General features: G+C 48.7%; 8 protein-coding genes across 8 annotated transcripts; 5 read left to right on the forward strand and 3 right to left on the reverse strand.

Annotated features, from left to right (window-relative positions):
• Positions 1 to 614: 614 nt before the first annotated feature.
• HETIRDRAFT_429990 (uncharacterized protein) lies at positions 615 to 2,470 on the forward strand (the record flags this gene model as incomplete). The annotated part of the gene is made up of 5 exons (XM_009553185.1): positions 615 to 985; positions 1,019 to 1,288; positions 1,320 to 1,439; positions 1,758 to 1,798; positions 1,863 to 2,470. 5 exons carry the CDS (start codon positions 615 to 617, stop codon positions 2,468 to 2,470), a joined length of 1,410 nt encoding a protein of 469 aa, XP_009551480.1.
• A 972-nt stretch (positions 2,471 to 3,442) lies between these two features.
• HETIRDRAFT_455118 (uncharacterized protein) lies at positions 3,443 to 5,816 on the forward strand (the record flags this gene model as incomplete). Its single annotated transcript, XM_009553186.1, has 6 exons — positions 3,443 to 3,704; positions 4,391 to 4,794; positions 4,864 to 4,985; positions 5,043 to 5,469; positions 5,533 to 5,551; positions 5,602 to 5,816. 6 exons carry the CDS (start codon positions 3,443 to 3,445, stop codon positions 5,814 to 5,816), a joined length of 1,449 nt encoding a protein of 482 aa, XP_009551481.1.
• A 39-nt stretch (positions 5,817 to 5,855) lies between these two features.
• Positions 5,856 to 7,295, forward strand: HETIRDRAFT_455119 (uncharacterized protein; the record flags this gene model as incomplete). The annotated part of the gene is made up of 4 exons (XM_009553187.1): positions 5,856 to 6,020; positions 6,105 to 6,458; positions 6,549 to 6,626; positions 6,693 to 7,295. The coding sequence occupies 4 exons, from the start codon at positions 5,856 to 5,858 to the stop codon at positions 7,293 to 7,295; spliced, it is 1,200 nt and encodes a 399-aa protein (XP_009551482.1).
• A 580-nt stretch (positions 7,296 to 7,875) lies between these two features.
• HETIRDRAFT_118847 (uncharacterized protein) lies at positions 7,876 to 8,969 on the reverse strand (the record flags this gene model as incomplete). Its single annotated transcript, XM_009553188.1, has 3 exons — positions 7,876 to 8,249; positions 8,301 to 8,385; positions 8,829 to 8,969. 3 exons carry the CDS (start codon positions 8,967 to 8,969, stop codon positions 7,876 to 7,878), a joined length of 600 nt encoding a protein of 199 aa, XP_009551483.1.
• A 585-nt stretch (positions 8,970 to 9,554) lies between these two features.
• HETIRDRAFT_174663 (uncharacterized protein) lies at positions 9,555 to 9,937 on the forward strand (the record flags this gene model as incomplete). Its single annotated transcript, XM_009553189.1, has 3 exons — positions 9,555 to 9,568; positions 9,620 to 9,668; positions 9,716 to 9,937. 3 exons carry the CDS (start codon positions 9,555 to 9,557, stop codon positions 9,935 to 9,937), a joined length of 285 nt encoding a protein of 94 aa, XP_009551484.1.
• Positions 9,938 to 11,312: 1,375 nt separating this feature from the next.
• On the reverse strand, positions 11,313 to 11,600 carry HETIRDRAFT_18174 (uncharacterized protein; the record flags this gene model as incomplete). The annotated part of the gene is made up of 1 exon (XM_009552843.1): positions 11,313 to 11,600. A coding segment is annotated over one exon (288 nt), but the record flags the coding sequence as incomplete, so codon positions are not given.
• Positions 11,601 to 11,996: 396 nt separating this feature from the next.
• Positions 11,997 to 12,596, forward strand: HETIRDRAFT_327870 (uncharacterized protein; the record flags this gene model as incomplete). Its single annotated transcript, XM_009553190.1, has 1 exon — positions 11,997 to 12,596. One exon carries the CDS (start codon positions 11,997 to 11,999, stop codon positions 12,594 to 12,596), a length of 600 nt encoding a protein of 199 aa, XP_009551485.1.
• A 1,189-nt stretch (positions 12,597 to 13,785) lies between these two features.
• HETIRDRAFT_429992 (uncharacterized protein) lies at positions 13,786 to 15,730 on the reverse strand (the record flags this gene model as incomplete). The annotated part of the gene is made up of 6 exons (XM_009553191.1): positions 13,786 to 14,078; positions 14,146 to 15,179; positions 15,249 to 15,280; positions 15,427 to 15,549; positions 15,604 to 15,650; positions 15,724 to 15,730. The coding sequence occupies 6 exons, from the start codon at positions 15,728 to 15,730 to the stop codon at positions 13,786 to 13,788; spliced, it is 1,536 nt and encodes a 511-aa protein (XP_009551486.1).
• Positions 15,731 to 15,805: the final 75 nt, after the last annotated feature.

Genomic DNA, 15,805 nt, shown 5'->3' on the forward strand with positions numbered 1-15,805 from the left:
AAAGTCATCACTAACAGTTTCTTGTGTATTAGATACTAGCTCCAGCACCCCTGCACCAGAGGTTGTTTTGGTGTTGTGCTCAGCACTTAGAGCCACCTCTAGCGTATCATTTTGGAGCCCACCGCGAGGGGTTAGTATTCAAAATTACCTCAAGGTATCTACGTTGCTCATCCCGACCAACAGCGGAGTGCGAAGAACGACAAACAGTTATTGACAGCTTCAATACTCAGGAAACATCTGCTGACCAAAGTTTGTTTGGAGATGCCAATATCGTCCCAGAATATCTATCCCACCATCATTATCTTGATCTCGAATCCTCGCCATTGCTCTTGCCACCACCCGACTCCACTTTTTTCTTAACCCCACCATTGTTGCCAAACTGATCGCTACTCCCGCCGATTTCCCCCATCCTCGATCTTGTGCTTTTAGAACAATCACCCCCGTCTCCTATACCATCTCACCACGACTCCATCTCTCCATTAATCCCATGCAGCCCTGCCTTCTGGACGCCGACCATCCGATTGATGTCACTAGAATGCTCCTTTGAACCAGCAACTCCATCCCCAATCACCTTAGCAAACAATATCTTTTCTCCCGCCTTTGACTTTCTCACTATGGCAACCCCATCCATGCCCACTCATAGAGATCGAATGGCCCCGACCTTTGACCCCCATCAACCCTGCAAATTGAGACGATATTTTGCCGATCTAGACTTCCACTTCGGTCAGTCAGCGATAGAAGATGACCAGGAAAAGAAGAAACATGCTTGCCGATTCCTGGACGTCGACACCTGCGAGCTTTGGGAATTGCTCACCACTTTCACCGATGCCCCAAAGACATTCAAGGAGTTCTACAAAGAAGTCTACAGATTGTACCCTGGATCGGAGGAAGAGCGCAAATGGTCGGTATCAGATATGGACAAGCTAGTTGGCAAAACAAGCAGGGTTGGCATCTTGTCTCTCAGCGAACTCGGCAACTATCATCGGTGATTCCTGGCGATCACGGTATTCCTCCTCAGCAAGGCACAAATCTTGGTTGCCAAACAAGGACACGCCTTCACTAGAGGATTCCAACTGGAGCTATGGGCAAGAATCTTGCAATGTCTACAACTCAAGTTCCCCGATCATTTCCCAGACAACCCATACAACCTCCAAGACATCCACAACGCGGCCCGATTCATCTTGCATGGCACCACGTCCGCCTACAGCATGACCTCTACTGACATCTCTCGAGCAGCCCCCGCCGCGCTGCCCACCAACGCAATCAAAGCCGAAGACCTGGCAACCATGTTCGAATGACTCACTGACACCTTTGTCAAGGCCATCACAGCTTAAGGGATGTCCAGGCCAGCCGATCAACCATCCCGACAACCAGGACAAGGCGGCGACAACTGCATGTTCTGTGGCAGTCCTGAACACTTTATGTGCACCTGTCCTGAGGTCACCGAATACATTCGGATTGGCAAATGCAAGCGGAATATTGAGGGGAAGGTTGTATTGTCAAGTGGGGCATTCGTACCCAGAGAAATCACAGGTATTAATCTGAAGGACCGAGTTGACGAATGGCATCGCAGGAATCTGGGACAGTTGGCGACTGAATAGATGATGTTCACAGTAAACGCAGCGCCAACTCACCCAATGACGATAGCCTCCCGTCACAATTTCCCCTCATTGCTGGATGTCACCCCGACTTACCAACTCACCAACGTCCAGCGAATCACAAGCCTTGAATGCAAACTATTTGCACTCCGAACGTAGGACATTTGGCACTTTCTCCTTCACCGGCTCCCAAACAACAAGTGAGGACTGAAACTCCCAAACCCAAACCCCAACCGATGACCCCGACTCAGTGACCGCCCCCAGTGCCAGCCAAGGACGATGCTCCGATCCACCCATACACCAAAGCCCAGGATGCCGCCTATGCACTACCACACAAATGCAACATGGGGGCCCCGGCAAAGATACCATTGGCAAAGAAGGATGCTCTGGCCTACAAAACTATGGTGCCAATCTACGATGAGAAGGTAGCAGCTGAGGTCTACAATAGGACAATGGCCACTCAGGTGACGCTTACCCAGTGCAAACTACTCTCTCTCTCCGCCAAAGTCCGTTCACAGGTCAGAGAAGCCACATTGGCTCGCCGATCGCCTGCCAGAGACGCCAGCAATGTTTGGACCTTCTACCAAGATGCCAATCTACCCTACGCCATTGACGATCTCGAACCACCGGCTCGACTGACCGTCTCCTCCTTTGTCAATGTCCTGCACCAACTGGAAACACCCCCGCCAGGTGCAACCATCATCCCCAACATGTATGAAACGTACCTGAAGAATCTACAGCCCGATCAGGTTCCTCAGCCGTTGATAGTTGCTAAAGAATCATCCGCCCTAAGGTCCATCGTTCCCCTCGTTGATCATCAGCAGGAAGTTGAATGCATCATCGACCCGGTGATGAGCGCGCCACCTCTCTAAGCGCTGGGACCCCGTTTTTCGCAGTTCTACGAGCACTAGCATGCTGACCTCAGGGGATACCCCAGAGACCGCCAGGTGGCCCCGCCACCCAGAGCGATTCCCTCCGATGCCCACTACGACCTCAGCATTATGGTATCGGGCTGATGCGGTCTTGTCTCGCACCCCCCAGTCATCGCCTCGCATTATCTCACTCGGCCCCCACGCGTATCGCACGATGACCTCGAGCCTGCTGCACCCGCAAAGACCTCGCCAAGCTCTCGCCATATGCCTTGCAAGCATCGACCGCACGGACCGCACCGCGAGCAGCTCTGCGACGCGATATCGCAGAGAACTTTATCGTGTGCGCTTTTTGGGTAGTACAGGTCCCGTGATCCATTGCCCCTCCACCTTCCTAGAGTTTACCTCGTCTCACCGCTACACCTCTTTACTAAATATCGCTTTGTCTTGCGACCGCGACACGACAGAACCTTGCGGTCTGCGAGCACCTCTGCGCATGGGTTTTTCTTTATCTTTCTATGTTACGGTCTTGGCGCGATATCAATTTACTTTACCTTACGAGTTCACGTTTACTATACTTACTTCGACTTACTATAAATACCTGCCTACGACACTGCAATACACCAGTTTTGAACACCCCTCTGTTTAGGGCTCAACTTTGCACGAAGATCTCGCTCATATTACATCACACCGACATCGCACTCGCTCGATTTAGTACTCGTCGCCTTCATCGCCACTATTGTCAGGGCCTTTGTCGCTGCCCTTGAAGTTGCCTCAGTCACTCGCTCCTTGGCCAATGATATCTCGATATCTCGTAGTATGTATATCGCACCCTGTCTCGCAACTTACAAGGGTCCCTCAATATTTGTAGTGAAGTCAGCTCCCCGCCTACCCTGTGTTTAGTGGTGTGTTTTGTGTTGTGTTTTTGCACGCAGAGCCATCGCAAGTGCATCACCGGGTTTACAAGTCATTGCCATGTTGGAAGGCATTTGCAACAAACTGGTGCTCATCTATGACCCTGAAATTGTCCTCAATATGCAGTCGGCGAATGGCGAAATCGACCAATCCTTGGGCCTTGCACGCAACATTCCATTCCTCATCGGTGACATTACCCTGTACCTCCAAGTCCACATCATTCGGAACCCAGCCTACGACGTTCTCCTCAGTCGGCCCTTTGACATCCTCACCGAAAGTATTATCAAGAATTATTTGAATGAAGACCAGACGATCACCATCAGTGACCCAAACACAGGACGACGAGCCACCATTCTGACAATCCGGCGAGGACCCCCTCGAGTTCTTCACTAGAGACAAGCGGGTTTTCGCGACTCAATAAATTGATCCGAGATCAAAAAGAAGTTGCACTGATCATTTCCACCGATCATGATACCCCCAATTTCCCACTTATCGAAGCGTCCTCAGATTTCCATTCTCTATCTCCCTCTCGTCACAATTTTTGTCTCAAGTACATTATGGCCTCCGATTTGGGGCCCGAAAATCATCTCAAAAACAATCTCGATTCCGCTATGTCGTCCCTATTCTCCTCAGTCATCCCTATTTCTCGCCATTCCACTAATATCGCCAATCCAGTCACCATCTTTGCCACCAAGCGCAAGTACAAACCGGTCGCTCAGAAAACATGACCAGTCTTGGCCAACCTCCCCAAAAAGTTCCGAATCATTCGGAACATCCTTGGTGATCCTCTTGCTACCCTTCCGACACTGACACCAAACCCCCCACCTTTCACGCTGACTGGCAGATACACAGCCGAATGACGCGACCTCATTGACAAAGTCCACTCAGACAACTTCCTTTGGCCCGCCAAACGACAGCTCATGCACCATTTTATGTGTCTACAAGAGATGGGATTTGCCTGGGATGATTCGGACTGTGAACGTTTCTGTGAAGAATTCTTTCCTCTAGTCAATATGCCGGTGGTCGAACACAAGCCCTGGGTACAATGCAACATTCCAATTCTACCAGGCATCTACGATGAAGTGTGCCGACTTATCAAAACTAAGATCGCCGCTGGAGTCTATGAGCCGTCGAATTCATCCTACCGATCACACTGGTTTACAGTCATCAAGAAGACAAATAGCACCTCCACTGGGACTAAACTCCGAATTGTTCACAGCCTCGAACCCCTGAACGCCGTTACCATCCAGCATTCAGGTGTGCCCCCATATACCAATCAGATCGCTGAACAGTTTGCAGCTTGCGCTTGTGGCGGCATTCTGGATCTCTACGTTGGCTATGACAAACGAGGGCTCGCCGAATCATCTCGCAACTTCACCACATTCCAGACCCCATTCGGCGCCCACCGACTTGTCACCCTGCCTATGGGATGGACAAATTCGGTCCTGATCTTCCACGACGACATCACCCACATCCTCTAGCCAGAAATTCCAGACACCACCATTCCTTTCATTGACGATGTTCCGATTCAGGGCCTGCTGGCCCAATACGAACTGCTGAACGGAGGCTTCGAGACGCATCCCGACAACTCTGGCATACAGCGGTTTGTGTTGGAACATTTTCAAGGCCTCAATTAGGTGGTCCAGTAGATGAAGTACAGCGGAGGAACATTTTCGGGACACAAGGCGACACTCTGCTCAGCTGAAATCACGGTGGTCGGCCATCGCTGCACGTACAAAGGAAGATTACCCAACGAGTCTAGGGTAGAGTCAATTATGAAGTGGGGACCTTGCAGGGATCTCTCGGATGTTCGGGCATTTCTGGGGACGATCGGTGTCATTCGGATCTTCATTCGGAATTTTGCACACCGGGCGCATGCACTAACTATGTTAATGTGCAAAGATTTTCCATTCGTGTTTGGCCCAGACCAGATAGCAGCCCAAGATGATCTCCGGTCAGCACTGCTCAAACCACCAGCCCTTCGGCCAATCAACTATGGGTCAGCAGCCAACGTCATCCTCGCCGTCGATACCTCACAAATCGCGGTCAGCTTCCACCTCTGCCAATGCGCACTCAACAATCCACAGGTTTGGTACTATGCCCAATTTGGCTCCATCACCCTTAATGACCGCAAATCGTGATTCTCCCAGCCGAAGCTCGAACTCTACGGTCTCTTTCGCGCCCTCAGATCGCTCAAAATGTATCTCATTGGCATTCAGAATCTGATAGAGTAGATGCATGCTACACCAAGGGCATGCTCACTAACCCGGATCTAGAACCCAGCGCCAGCATCAATCGGTGGATTGTCTCCATCCTCACCTTCCATTTCACACTTGTCCACATCCCCGGCACCTCGCACGGCCCCAATGGACTCTCCCGACGACCACCACAACCCGCCGACCAACCCGAACCTAAAGACAACTTTGACAACTAGATCGACAATCTCTATGGCTTCCTCCATCAGATCAACAACATGTTCCCCACCTCCATATCAACTTCGACCACCGCCATCCTCACCTCCTTGCTCATAGGTGACCCCTCAACCAATACCAACTCCGACGATGAAGGCCTAACTATCGACTATTTGGATATCCCAAGATTGCAAAAAGCTTTGGAAGCCAAAGAACACCTATGGTTGGTCCGCGACTGGCACCGAACATTGGTTCAGCCCCCCTCTCTCTCCGACTCTGAATATGCCACCTTCCTATGATATTGCACTGAGTTCTTTATTGCAGCCGACAAGCTATGGAGAAAAGACTTGCACGGACGACACAAGATCGTTGCAGCCCCCTCTAGCTGGATCACAATTCTCACTGCTGCCCACGACAATGTTGCTCACAAGGGATTCTACGCCATGACCACCTTAATCGCTGAACACTTCTGGGGGCCGCATATGTGGCAAGATATTTCCTGGTTTGTTCGAACCTGTCACCTTTGCCAGATTTGCCAGACTCGCAACGTCCTTATTCCCCCGACCGTCGCCACACCTGTACCACTCTTCGTGAAGATGTATATGGATACCATGCACATGCCAACCGCCAGCGGTTTCAAGTATCTTGTTCAAGGCCACTGTCCGGTATCACACTATCCCAAATTCTGGATGCTGCGACGTGAGACAAGTTCAGCTCTTGCCAACTGGATCTTCAAGGATATCCTATGCCAATAGGAAACACTGGTAGAGATTGTCTCCGACAATGGACCAGCATTCGTCAAGGCGCTCGACCAGCTAGCAAAGAAGTACCACGTTTGGCACATTTGCATCTTGGGCTACAATTCTTGCACCGAATGACTTCACTTTGACATTTGGCAGGCTCTGTTCAAGGCAGTTGACGGAGATCAGGCCAAGTGGAATTGTGCAGCTCATTTTGTATTCTGGGCTGATTGCATTACTGTTCGGCGCCGAATGGGTTGCTCGCCATACTTCGCAGTGACTGGAACCCATCCCCTCCTTCCCCTCGACATTGCCAAAGCCACCTACCTCCTGCCACTGCCAACCACAACCCTCAGCACCACCGACCTCATCGCCCGACATGCCATTGCCTTGCAGAAACACCGATCAGACCTTGCCCACCTTCGCAGCTTGGTAGTCGGCACCCAAGTCCCGGCCGCCATCCAATTTGAACAACAGCATTTGGCCACCCTTTGCGACTTCAATTTCTACCAAGGCTTGCTTGTCCTGATGCGCAACACAGCCATAGAAAAGGCACTCAATCAGAAGATGCATCCACAGTATTTAGGGCCATTGCTAGTAATTTCTAGGAATCGGGGAGGAGCATATATTTTGGCCAAACTCGACGGATCAGTTTTTGATCGGCCAGTTGCAGCATTCCGCATTATTCCTTATTTTGCTTGCAGGTCTCTGAAGCTCGCTGACCTTGAAGCCCTCCTCGACATCTCGCAGGAACACCTTTAGGCCATGGAAGATTCCCGATCAAGAGACAATGACGCCAAAGACGACAATACCAATGAAGATACCAACACTAGCTCAGTCCGATTGGCGGAGGACAATGACGCAGCTTTGGCAACCTCCAACTAGATCCCACCCTGCCACCCTTCGCTCTCTTCAGTCGGTGACTGGGGACAGTCACGATCTCAGTAGGGAGGAGGATTCACAGATATACCCATTCCTTATTTTCATTTATTCATCACAGACATAGACTGACGCCCAATCATTTCCACATCTTTTAGTACTTTTGCCACCGATTGATTGCCGACCAAATATTTGGCCCATCATTTTCCCATCATTCCTTCAAGTACCAAGTCGCATTGAAGACTTCTTCCAATTTGTGCAAAACCATAGGGTTTTATGCCTGTGATGACATACTGAGGCTTCCCCTAATATTCCAATTTATTTTCTTCATTTCCGCCAAATGCTTTGCTTACAAGTACATTCACACAGTTATTTCGCCGACTGATTTCCTGAACAACACCTCTAGTCTTTGACAAATGTCTCATTCAAACTAGGACAGTCCCTTTCACTATTATGTTACATTTTACTGTATGACAGACACCTTGAAACTATTCCACACATCGGGCACAAAGTCGCCCAACACAGACATGTCCGAATCCTCGGCATCCAACGAGTCTTCCACCAGCACCACATCCGAAACCACCAAGCCACCCGAACGTGCCTCAATACTTGCCAACTCACCCTGCCACATCGCGATCGAACGCGCCAGCGAGGCACGCATACCTTCGGCCACAGCAATGTGGTACCAAAGCTCTGATGCGATGCCTTGTGCAACAACAGAAGACAGGCGAGATGAGTCGGACAGAGCAGGGACAACAAAGGAGTGGGGATGGGAAGGGGCCAGGATGGTATGAGTGGAGGTTGGAAGACACTGGACTGGCTTCCGAGCCCGAACAGCTAGACAATACAATGAGCCCACATCCCAGCAATGTCCGACCGATTACTCACCTTTTGTCCACATGATAATCTCACCAACAGATCGTTCAGGGACGACTACCTCGACCTTGCGCTTTTTGGTCGGGCGCGATGGTTCCTGTCACGAACGGCTGTTTGAGACAAGGAGATCCTAGGCCACAAACAATACTGAAGAGTTTTAGAAGGAGTCGAGGGACTGATCAGACTAATGTCTTGGAATCAGAGGAGACTGTGTGAACAGCAGTCCTTAGATTGGACAGAAGTGGATAGCCTAAGGCTTCCACCCTGCGCCGCAGTATCTATAAATATGTACAAACAGGAGCACGGACCAAGTATCAATGGAGCGGGAACGCAAGGTATGGTCGGGAGAAAGGTCCTACGAGTCCTTATCAAGAAGGTGGGAAAAGTAGGTAAACATAAGCAAGGTGTTTCGTAACATTACCCCCCCCTCTAGGCCGTCAGTGCCAGAGACGGTAAGTAATAGTCCAGGAAAAACATAAGCAATGTATGTAAACCGAGTCATACAAAATAATACTTAGGGCACAGATTCTCGCTGCCCACAGTCGAGTTATGATGCGATAGCTCTTGAGTACGGATGTCATAATACCCCACCTCATTACCAACCATGCAGGGACTGCGTTCTAGAGCCAAGTCCCTCGTCTCATCATGGCGGTGGGTACCGGCCCAATGGATTCGAACCATCGTTTGCCCTGGCAGTTTTACATCATACCAGACATCAGCATCTCGTTCTTTAAGCACCTCGAGGGCGGAGGACAATGGGTTGGGTGTCAGACTCACTGGAGTCATATTCGACAAAGGGGAGGGGAGGTCAAGTTCAGGTAGAGGAGCGGATTACTCCCAGTCGCGCGGGTATGACATGGTAGCGAGGTGAAATCTGTGTGAATCTATAGACACCCCCCCCTGCCGTGTTCTATGGGATAAGCCCCCGGCATTGGGCGAAGCGGTGCTCCATTTGAGGCCGAAGACGAGGCACAAGATACCACAGCCATGGTAGGCATGTGATATTCAGTGACGGGGGTGATGTCGTCGGCAGGATGAAAGGAGTCTTGGAGGTGTGTAGTTTGATTCAAACCCATAAGCCTTCTCTCGCCTGCATTGATTTGGGCGATGAGCATTCCTTCCCGGATCTGCAGAGCCCTCTGCACGTGTCAGACAAAGCTCCTCTCCTCTTCCAAAATCTCTAATGCCCTTTGTATTTCCGGTCGTGTGGGTCCTGACACAAACTCAGTGTTCGGTGTTCCTTTGATGAGTCCCATCATGTAGGCGATGGGAGTCGTCAGGTACGTCTCTCTATCGGGGAATATGATCCCCTCACCCTGTGTGCGGATAAGGGGTGGTGGAGAGGGAGAGCGGGAAGGTGAGGGTCTGTCGAAGTCCTCTGTGAGTCGTCTGATCATCTTGTCTTCTCATCATTTGTTCTTGTCCAGTCCCTCCAGATACTTGCTGAATCCTTCTTCTGCTTCCTGCACTGCTTGTTCTTTGTCCATGTCCCATGGTACAGATCGTTCTTCTACTATAGACATCTCAGAAGTCGAGGGAATAGAGGGTTCAGTGGAGGGTGTTTCTTTGTAAGGTTGTTCGACAAGAGTGTCTTCAGAGGAGAGGTAGATGGATTCACTGGAAGACATGTTTGCTGGAGGAGTGAATAAGCAATTGAAGGGATGAGGGAATTGCAATGATTGAATTTGGGTTTTTATACATTTCGGACTTTGTTTGTTCGATGTTTGCGAGGGCTGCTCGTAGTGGTAAGTTATGATGTCGCGCGTCGTATGCTTCTAAAAGTTCTTTAGCATTCCCCAGGTTTGCTCTTGTGGCCCATTCATCCGCAGAGCTCGGGTATCCTTTCCAGTGTACTAGGTATTGATACCCATGTCCTTGTTTCCTCTTGTCAAGAATTTCTTCGACTTCATATTCTTCCTGTCCGTCTATGAGGTCAGGTGGTGGTTGTTTGAAGTTGGGGCCGTGTGCAGCTGTTTCTTGATAAGGTAAGATTAACGAGGCGTGGAATACGGGGTGTATTTTCCATGTTGGCGGAAGCTTTAATTTGTACATCACCGGTCCTAGTTTGCTTTCTATTTCAAATGGTCCATGCAGTTTCGGGGCTAGTTTGTCTTTCAGGTGCATGGTGGTGATATTTTTTCCCGATAGCCAAACCTTCTGTCCTGCTTCTAATTTGACTTCATTTTTGGCTGTTTTCCTTTTCATTAGTTCAGCTGCAACTTCTAGGCTGACCTTCATTTCTTGCCGTAATTGTTCTAGCCTTTCCAACCTTTGTTCTACGCCTGGGATATCGGATCTTGGCGTGATCGGAGGTATGAAGGTTGGATTATAGCCATACATGAGTTCAAATGGCGATTGGTGAGTTGCTGAATGTTCCCTGACGTTGTGTGTGAATTCTGCATATGGCAATAATTCAGGCCAATTCGTTTGTTCGTAGTTGCAGAATGCTCGTAGGTACTGTTCTAGCTCTTGATTGACTCTTTCCGTTTCTCCATCTATTTCTGGGTGGTAGGCGGTTGATAGTGCTGTTGTTACTCCTAGCTTTTTCCATAGTTCCTTTGTGAATCTGGCCGCAAATTGTGTACCTCTACCGGATACAATCTTCTTTGGAAGTCCATATTGTTTCCAGATGTTTTTCATATAGAGGTCAGCGGTTCCTTCGGTGTCTATGGTTTTATCATATGGGGTGTAAACAATGCCCTTGGTGCTTCTGTCTACCGTTACGTGAATGGCATTATACGGTCTTACTTGGGGAAGATCCGTAATGAAGTCCATTGTGACTGTTTGCCAGGGTCCTTCTGGTATTTCGTTTGGAATAAGCGGGGTGCGTGTGGGATGCATGATGTTTTTGGTATATTAACATGTTGCGCATCCCGTTACGTATTCCTTTATGAATGTGGACATTCCTGGCCACCAGAAGTTGTCTGATACTAGGACATAGGTCTTCCATCTTCCTGGGTGTCCAGCTGCTGGTGAATCATGGTATATTTTTGTGATTTGTCTTGTAAGTTCATCGTCTGGCAGAACGTATATTTTTCCTCTATGCCAGATAAGGTTGTCTTCGTAATTCCACTCTTGTAAGCCTTTTGAGAGTGCTCTAGGTCCTGATGCTTTGATAAGCTCCATTGCTTCCATTACTTCTCTATCTTTAGCCGTGACTTCTTTTAGCTTTCGTCTCAGCTGGCTGTCAAGCATTTCAACTGTTCCTTGTCCTGTCACACTTTTAACAAACATTTGGGGTTGTAGTATCACCTGATCTTTGTTGTCAGATTTTACCCCCTCTTTTAGGCCTGGACGCCTGGACAGAGCATCAGGTCAGTGGGTAATGCCTGGTTTATGGATGAGGGTGAAGTCAAAGTGGGAGAGGAAGAGTGACCAACGTGCTTGGCAGTGGGAAAGAGTTCTTGCAGTAGAGAAGTACAGGAGGTTCTTGTGGTTGGACCAAATCTTGAACGGGTGTCGTGCACCTTCGAGGTACATGCGCCAGTGATCGAGGGCATGTATAACAGCAAGTAGCTCCTTATCGAAGATATCGTAATTCCGCTCGGCTGCATTGAAAGATTTGGACAGGTAAGCGACAGAGTGCCATCCGTCGTTGGGCGTTTCTTGCGATAGGATGGCGCCAGAAGTGAAGTCCGACGCATCGGTCTCAAGGTGGAATGGGTGATTACCATCTGGGTAGATAAGGATGGGAGTAGATGTGAAGCAATGCTTCAACTGTTCAAAGGCTTTGTTCCTCTCATGAGTCCACTCAAATGGTACATCCTTCTTTGTGAGGTCATTGAGAGGTCGTGCCGTGGTAGCGAAGTCTTTGATGAATCTGCAATAGAAGTTTCCAAAGCCGAGGAAAGACTGTACTTCTTTCAGGTTCTTCAGGGTTGGCCAGGTGGCGATTCCATCAACCTTGACCGGGTCCATGGATATATTATCCGCGGAAATGATAAATCCGAGGTATTCGACTGTGTCCGTCTCAAAGGTGCATTTAGAAGGCTTCAGGAACAAGTTGTTGTCCAAAAGTATTTGCATGACCTGGGTTGTCATGCACCTATGCTCTTCAATGGTCTTCGTGAACACCAGGATGTCATCCATGTAGACTGCAAGGACTTGCGCAACAATGAGGTCATGGAAGATGATGTTCATCATAGTTTGAAAGGTGGCAGGCGAGTTGCAAAGACCAAAGAACATTACAAGGCATTCAAACAGGCCGAATTTAGTCATGAAGGCTGTCTTCCATTTGTCACCTTCTGCTATTCGAACGTTATTATACCTCCATTTGACATCAAACTTGGAGAAGATCCTTGCTTTTGATTTGGCAATGGTTCTTATTACGTCATCAATCAGGGGCAGTGGGTATTTGTTTTTTACTGTCCACTCATTCAGTCTCTGATAATCTTGAACCGGTCATAAGCTTCCTTCCTTCTTTTTTACAGAGAAGAAGGGTGACGCTTGTGGGGATTTGGATATTCTAATGGTTCCCTGCTTCAAGTGTTCTTGAAGCATCTCGTGTAGCTGGTCTTCTTCTTCTTCTGTCAAGGGGTATAGCTTACATCCCGTCAGTTCCCATCCTGGTTTCATATCGATTTTATGGTCCCATCGTGAATGTTCTGGAAGTCGTTGCGAAGCTTCCTGGCTGAAGATTTTGGCAAATTGTTTAAGAACGTATGCCGGGACTATTTCCTCAATAGGTCGTTCCGTTTTTGTTTTGTTTGCTTTTTCTGCCAGTTGTTGTGACTTGTTTCCGAAGGAACCAATGTGAATTGCTTCGAGGGGATGCACTTCTAGTGGATCTTGGTAATACCATTCTTCGTAGAATTCGGAAAAGAAGGTGTCTTCAGTTTTGTTTTCTTCCAAATCATCTTCTATTCTGGAATACCCAACTGTTCTGTTTTTTCTTCGCTGGGTAGGTGCTAATGCTTGTATGGTGAATTTAGGTCGGCTGACTAGGCACGTGGTAGCGCAAGTTGAAAACGTGAGACTATTCTTTACCCAATTGATTTGTGGGTTATGTTCATGTAGCCAATCCGTTCCTAGGATTATATTTTCTCCTCCTAGGTTAACGGCCAGTAATTCGCATCGTTCATCGTAATAATCGCCTTCTTCGTTCGTCATTCTCATAAGCAGGCAGGCTTTGTTGGTGATTTTTCCTCCATCATTGGCTGTTCCGTCCACGTTAAACACAGGGATAGGTTTGTTGATTTTCTGCATCAGTATGTTATTGTCCAAACAAAATTGTTTGTTGATGAGAAGCCCTTCTGCTCCTGAATCAATTAATACTCGGGCTTTGGTGGTTCCCTCTTTGTGTTTCAAGTGCACGTTTATCCTCATAGATGATTTCTGATTGGATTTAGTAGGCCGTATGAATGTTTTTGCAGGGGGATTTAGAGTGGGTCTACGGTACACCGGAGCCGTAGGCCTATTTAAAAATCCCATTCTTTCCGCTTGCTTATCTTGCTTAACTCCTGAAGGAGTGCTACCTGCTCATCCCATCTCATCTTTCCTATAACCCTTTGGATTTCTTCTCGGCTAATCTCAGGCTCCTCCTCATGTACAGGTGCATCTGGTCCAGGTGTGTGGGCTTGGCGAGCTGCGAGTCTGGCCCGGAACGGGTTAGTCGTCGCCATGCTTCTACCTTGCGCCGTAGTGCCTCCCTAAGTACTGCCTGGAGTTCCTGCTGAGAGCGCTCGGCCATAGCCGCTTCCTCCGCCTCCCATCCTGCTACTGGCCTGAGCTGAGTGGTTCCCCACCGTTCTACTACCCTGTTGAACATGTCCAGTTGACCCTTCATATACCCTAGACGAACCCCTGACAGGGCATTGATTTGCCATATGTCCTTTCTGGCGACAGTAAAAGCACCCACCCTCCATCCTGAGGCGGTTGTGCTCTTTGTCTATAAGGGTCATTCGGACTGTATCTATGGCCATGGGGACGACAGAGTTGTTCATAGATGATGGAGCGTTAGAGGAGTTGTAACGGAAGGGGTTGTTTGGTCGAACAGCAGCAGAGGGTATGGAGCTTTTTATGCTCTGTAGCTCCCTCCATTGGTTATCGAATCTTCGGGTGTATTTTACCCAATCATCCATGGTTGTCGGCATATCAGGGAGTCTGTAGATTTGTTTGAGAATTTCTGGGTGTATGGCTCGGTGGAAATAATCAACGGTAGATTTGAGATTGAATCCACTTTCTCCTGCCGTCATGAGGTAGTCCATGACGAACTCGTCTGCTGATCGCTTTCCCATTCTCATCGTGAATAATTTCTGTCTCGCCTTCTGTTCAAGACTTTCATCTTTGAATGCGACGGCTAATTCTTTCAAGAAGTCTTTGAACGTTCCCCATGTTTTTTTGGTTTCCGTTGCTTTGTACTCCCGGAGTTCTCTGTCAAAGTAGTATTTTTGTGCAAACAGTGAAGCTGTTCCTTCCCTCATATACGACAGGACCATGAGTGTCTTGTTCATGTCCGTGTCATACTTGGTCGGGTTGGCTAGAATGTACATATGACATTCATAGATCCATTCTCTGTACTTTGACCTCATTCCATCGAAGTCTTTCGGCTTGTTTCCTTTATCTGATATTTCGTCTTCGTCGTCTGTGGTTCCTGTGATCGGTAAGGGGTTTGGTTGTGGATTCGGATTTGGGTTCAGATTCGGTTGACTCGGTCCTGCTACAGGCTCTGGGTCTTCTTCGTCGATTGGGGTTAATACTCCTATGGGAATTGGGGTGTCTTTGATATCTTCTTTAGGGATATCGACTGGTGATAAGACAGGTCTCGTTCGGGTGGGGGAGTCAATGGTTCTGAGGGGTGCTTTCCTATCTTCCCAGGGTACTAGCGGGGCGTCAACTGTTTTTCCGCTATTCTGTCCTCCTACGTAGACCCAATTTCCCTTGGAAGTTCTTCTGATGGGTTGTCCAAAGTGGACAAATGTATCTGCGTGTTTCAGGTAGTCGGTTCCATGCGGAACTCACCCTACGTGTTTTCCTAAACCTTGGGAAGTCGTCTTGTTAGATCAAAGAGCCCGCGCTAGTCTTGACCTGATCAAGGTTCGAGGGTCAAGGCAACAGCAGCTCTTCCTAGTCGGGTATAGTATTTCTGCTTCTGGTATAGTACCGTACGTAACGTCGAGTGCAATTGTTTTGGTCATACCTCCACTGGGTTGATTACCAGATAGAAGTATTTTACAACCTGAAACGACCCACACCGAAGTGGAATCGTCCAATTGTTCGCTTGAAGTGTTATGATCACGTTCTGTCGGGCCTTAACGGCGGTCTATGCTGACACGATCATCACAAATATCAAGCAGCCTCACAAGGTGAGGCGTACAACAAGGTACAGATAATAACCTTGGTCATCCACTCCCAATGGATCACCTTATCGTTGGTCGAGTATCACAAGCCATATTGCGACAGGCATAGAATGCCGCCTTACAAACTACTCACACACCGGGCATCAAGCTCCTAGTCTTTCCTGGCTGGAAGGAGACGAACGGAGAAGCACAAGAGTAGTCGTTATTGAGAGAGACGGC

The sequence above is a fragment of the Heterobasidion irregulare genome, assembly GCF_000320585.1.
Source record: "Heterobasidion irregulare TC 32-1 unplaced genomic scaffold scaffold_11, whole genome shotgun sequence".
NCBI lineage: Eukaryota > Fungi > Basidiomycota > Agaricomycetes > Russulales > Bondarzewiaceae > Heterobasidion > Heterobasidion irregulare.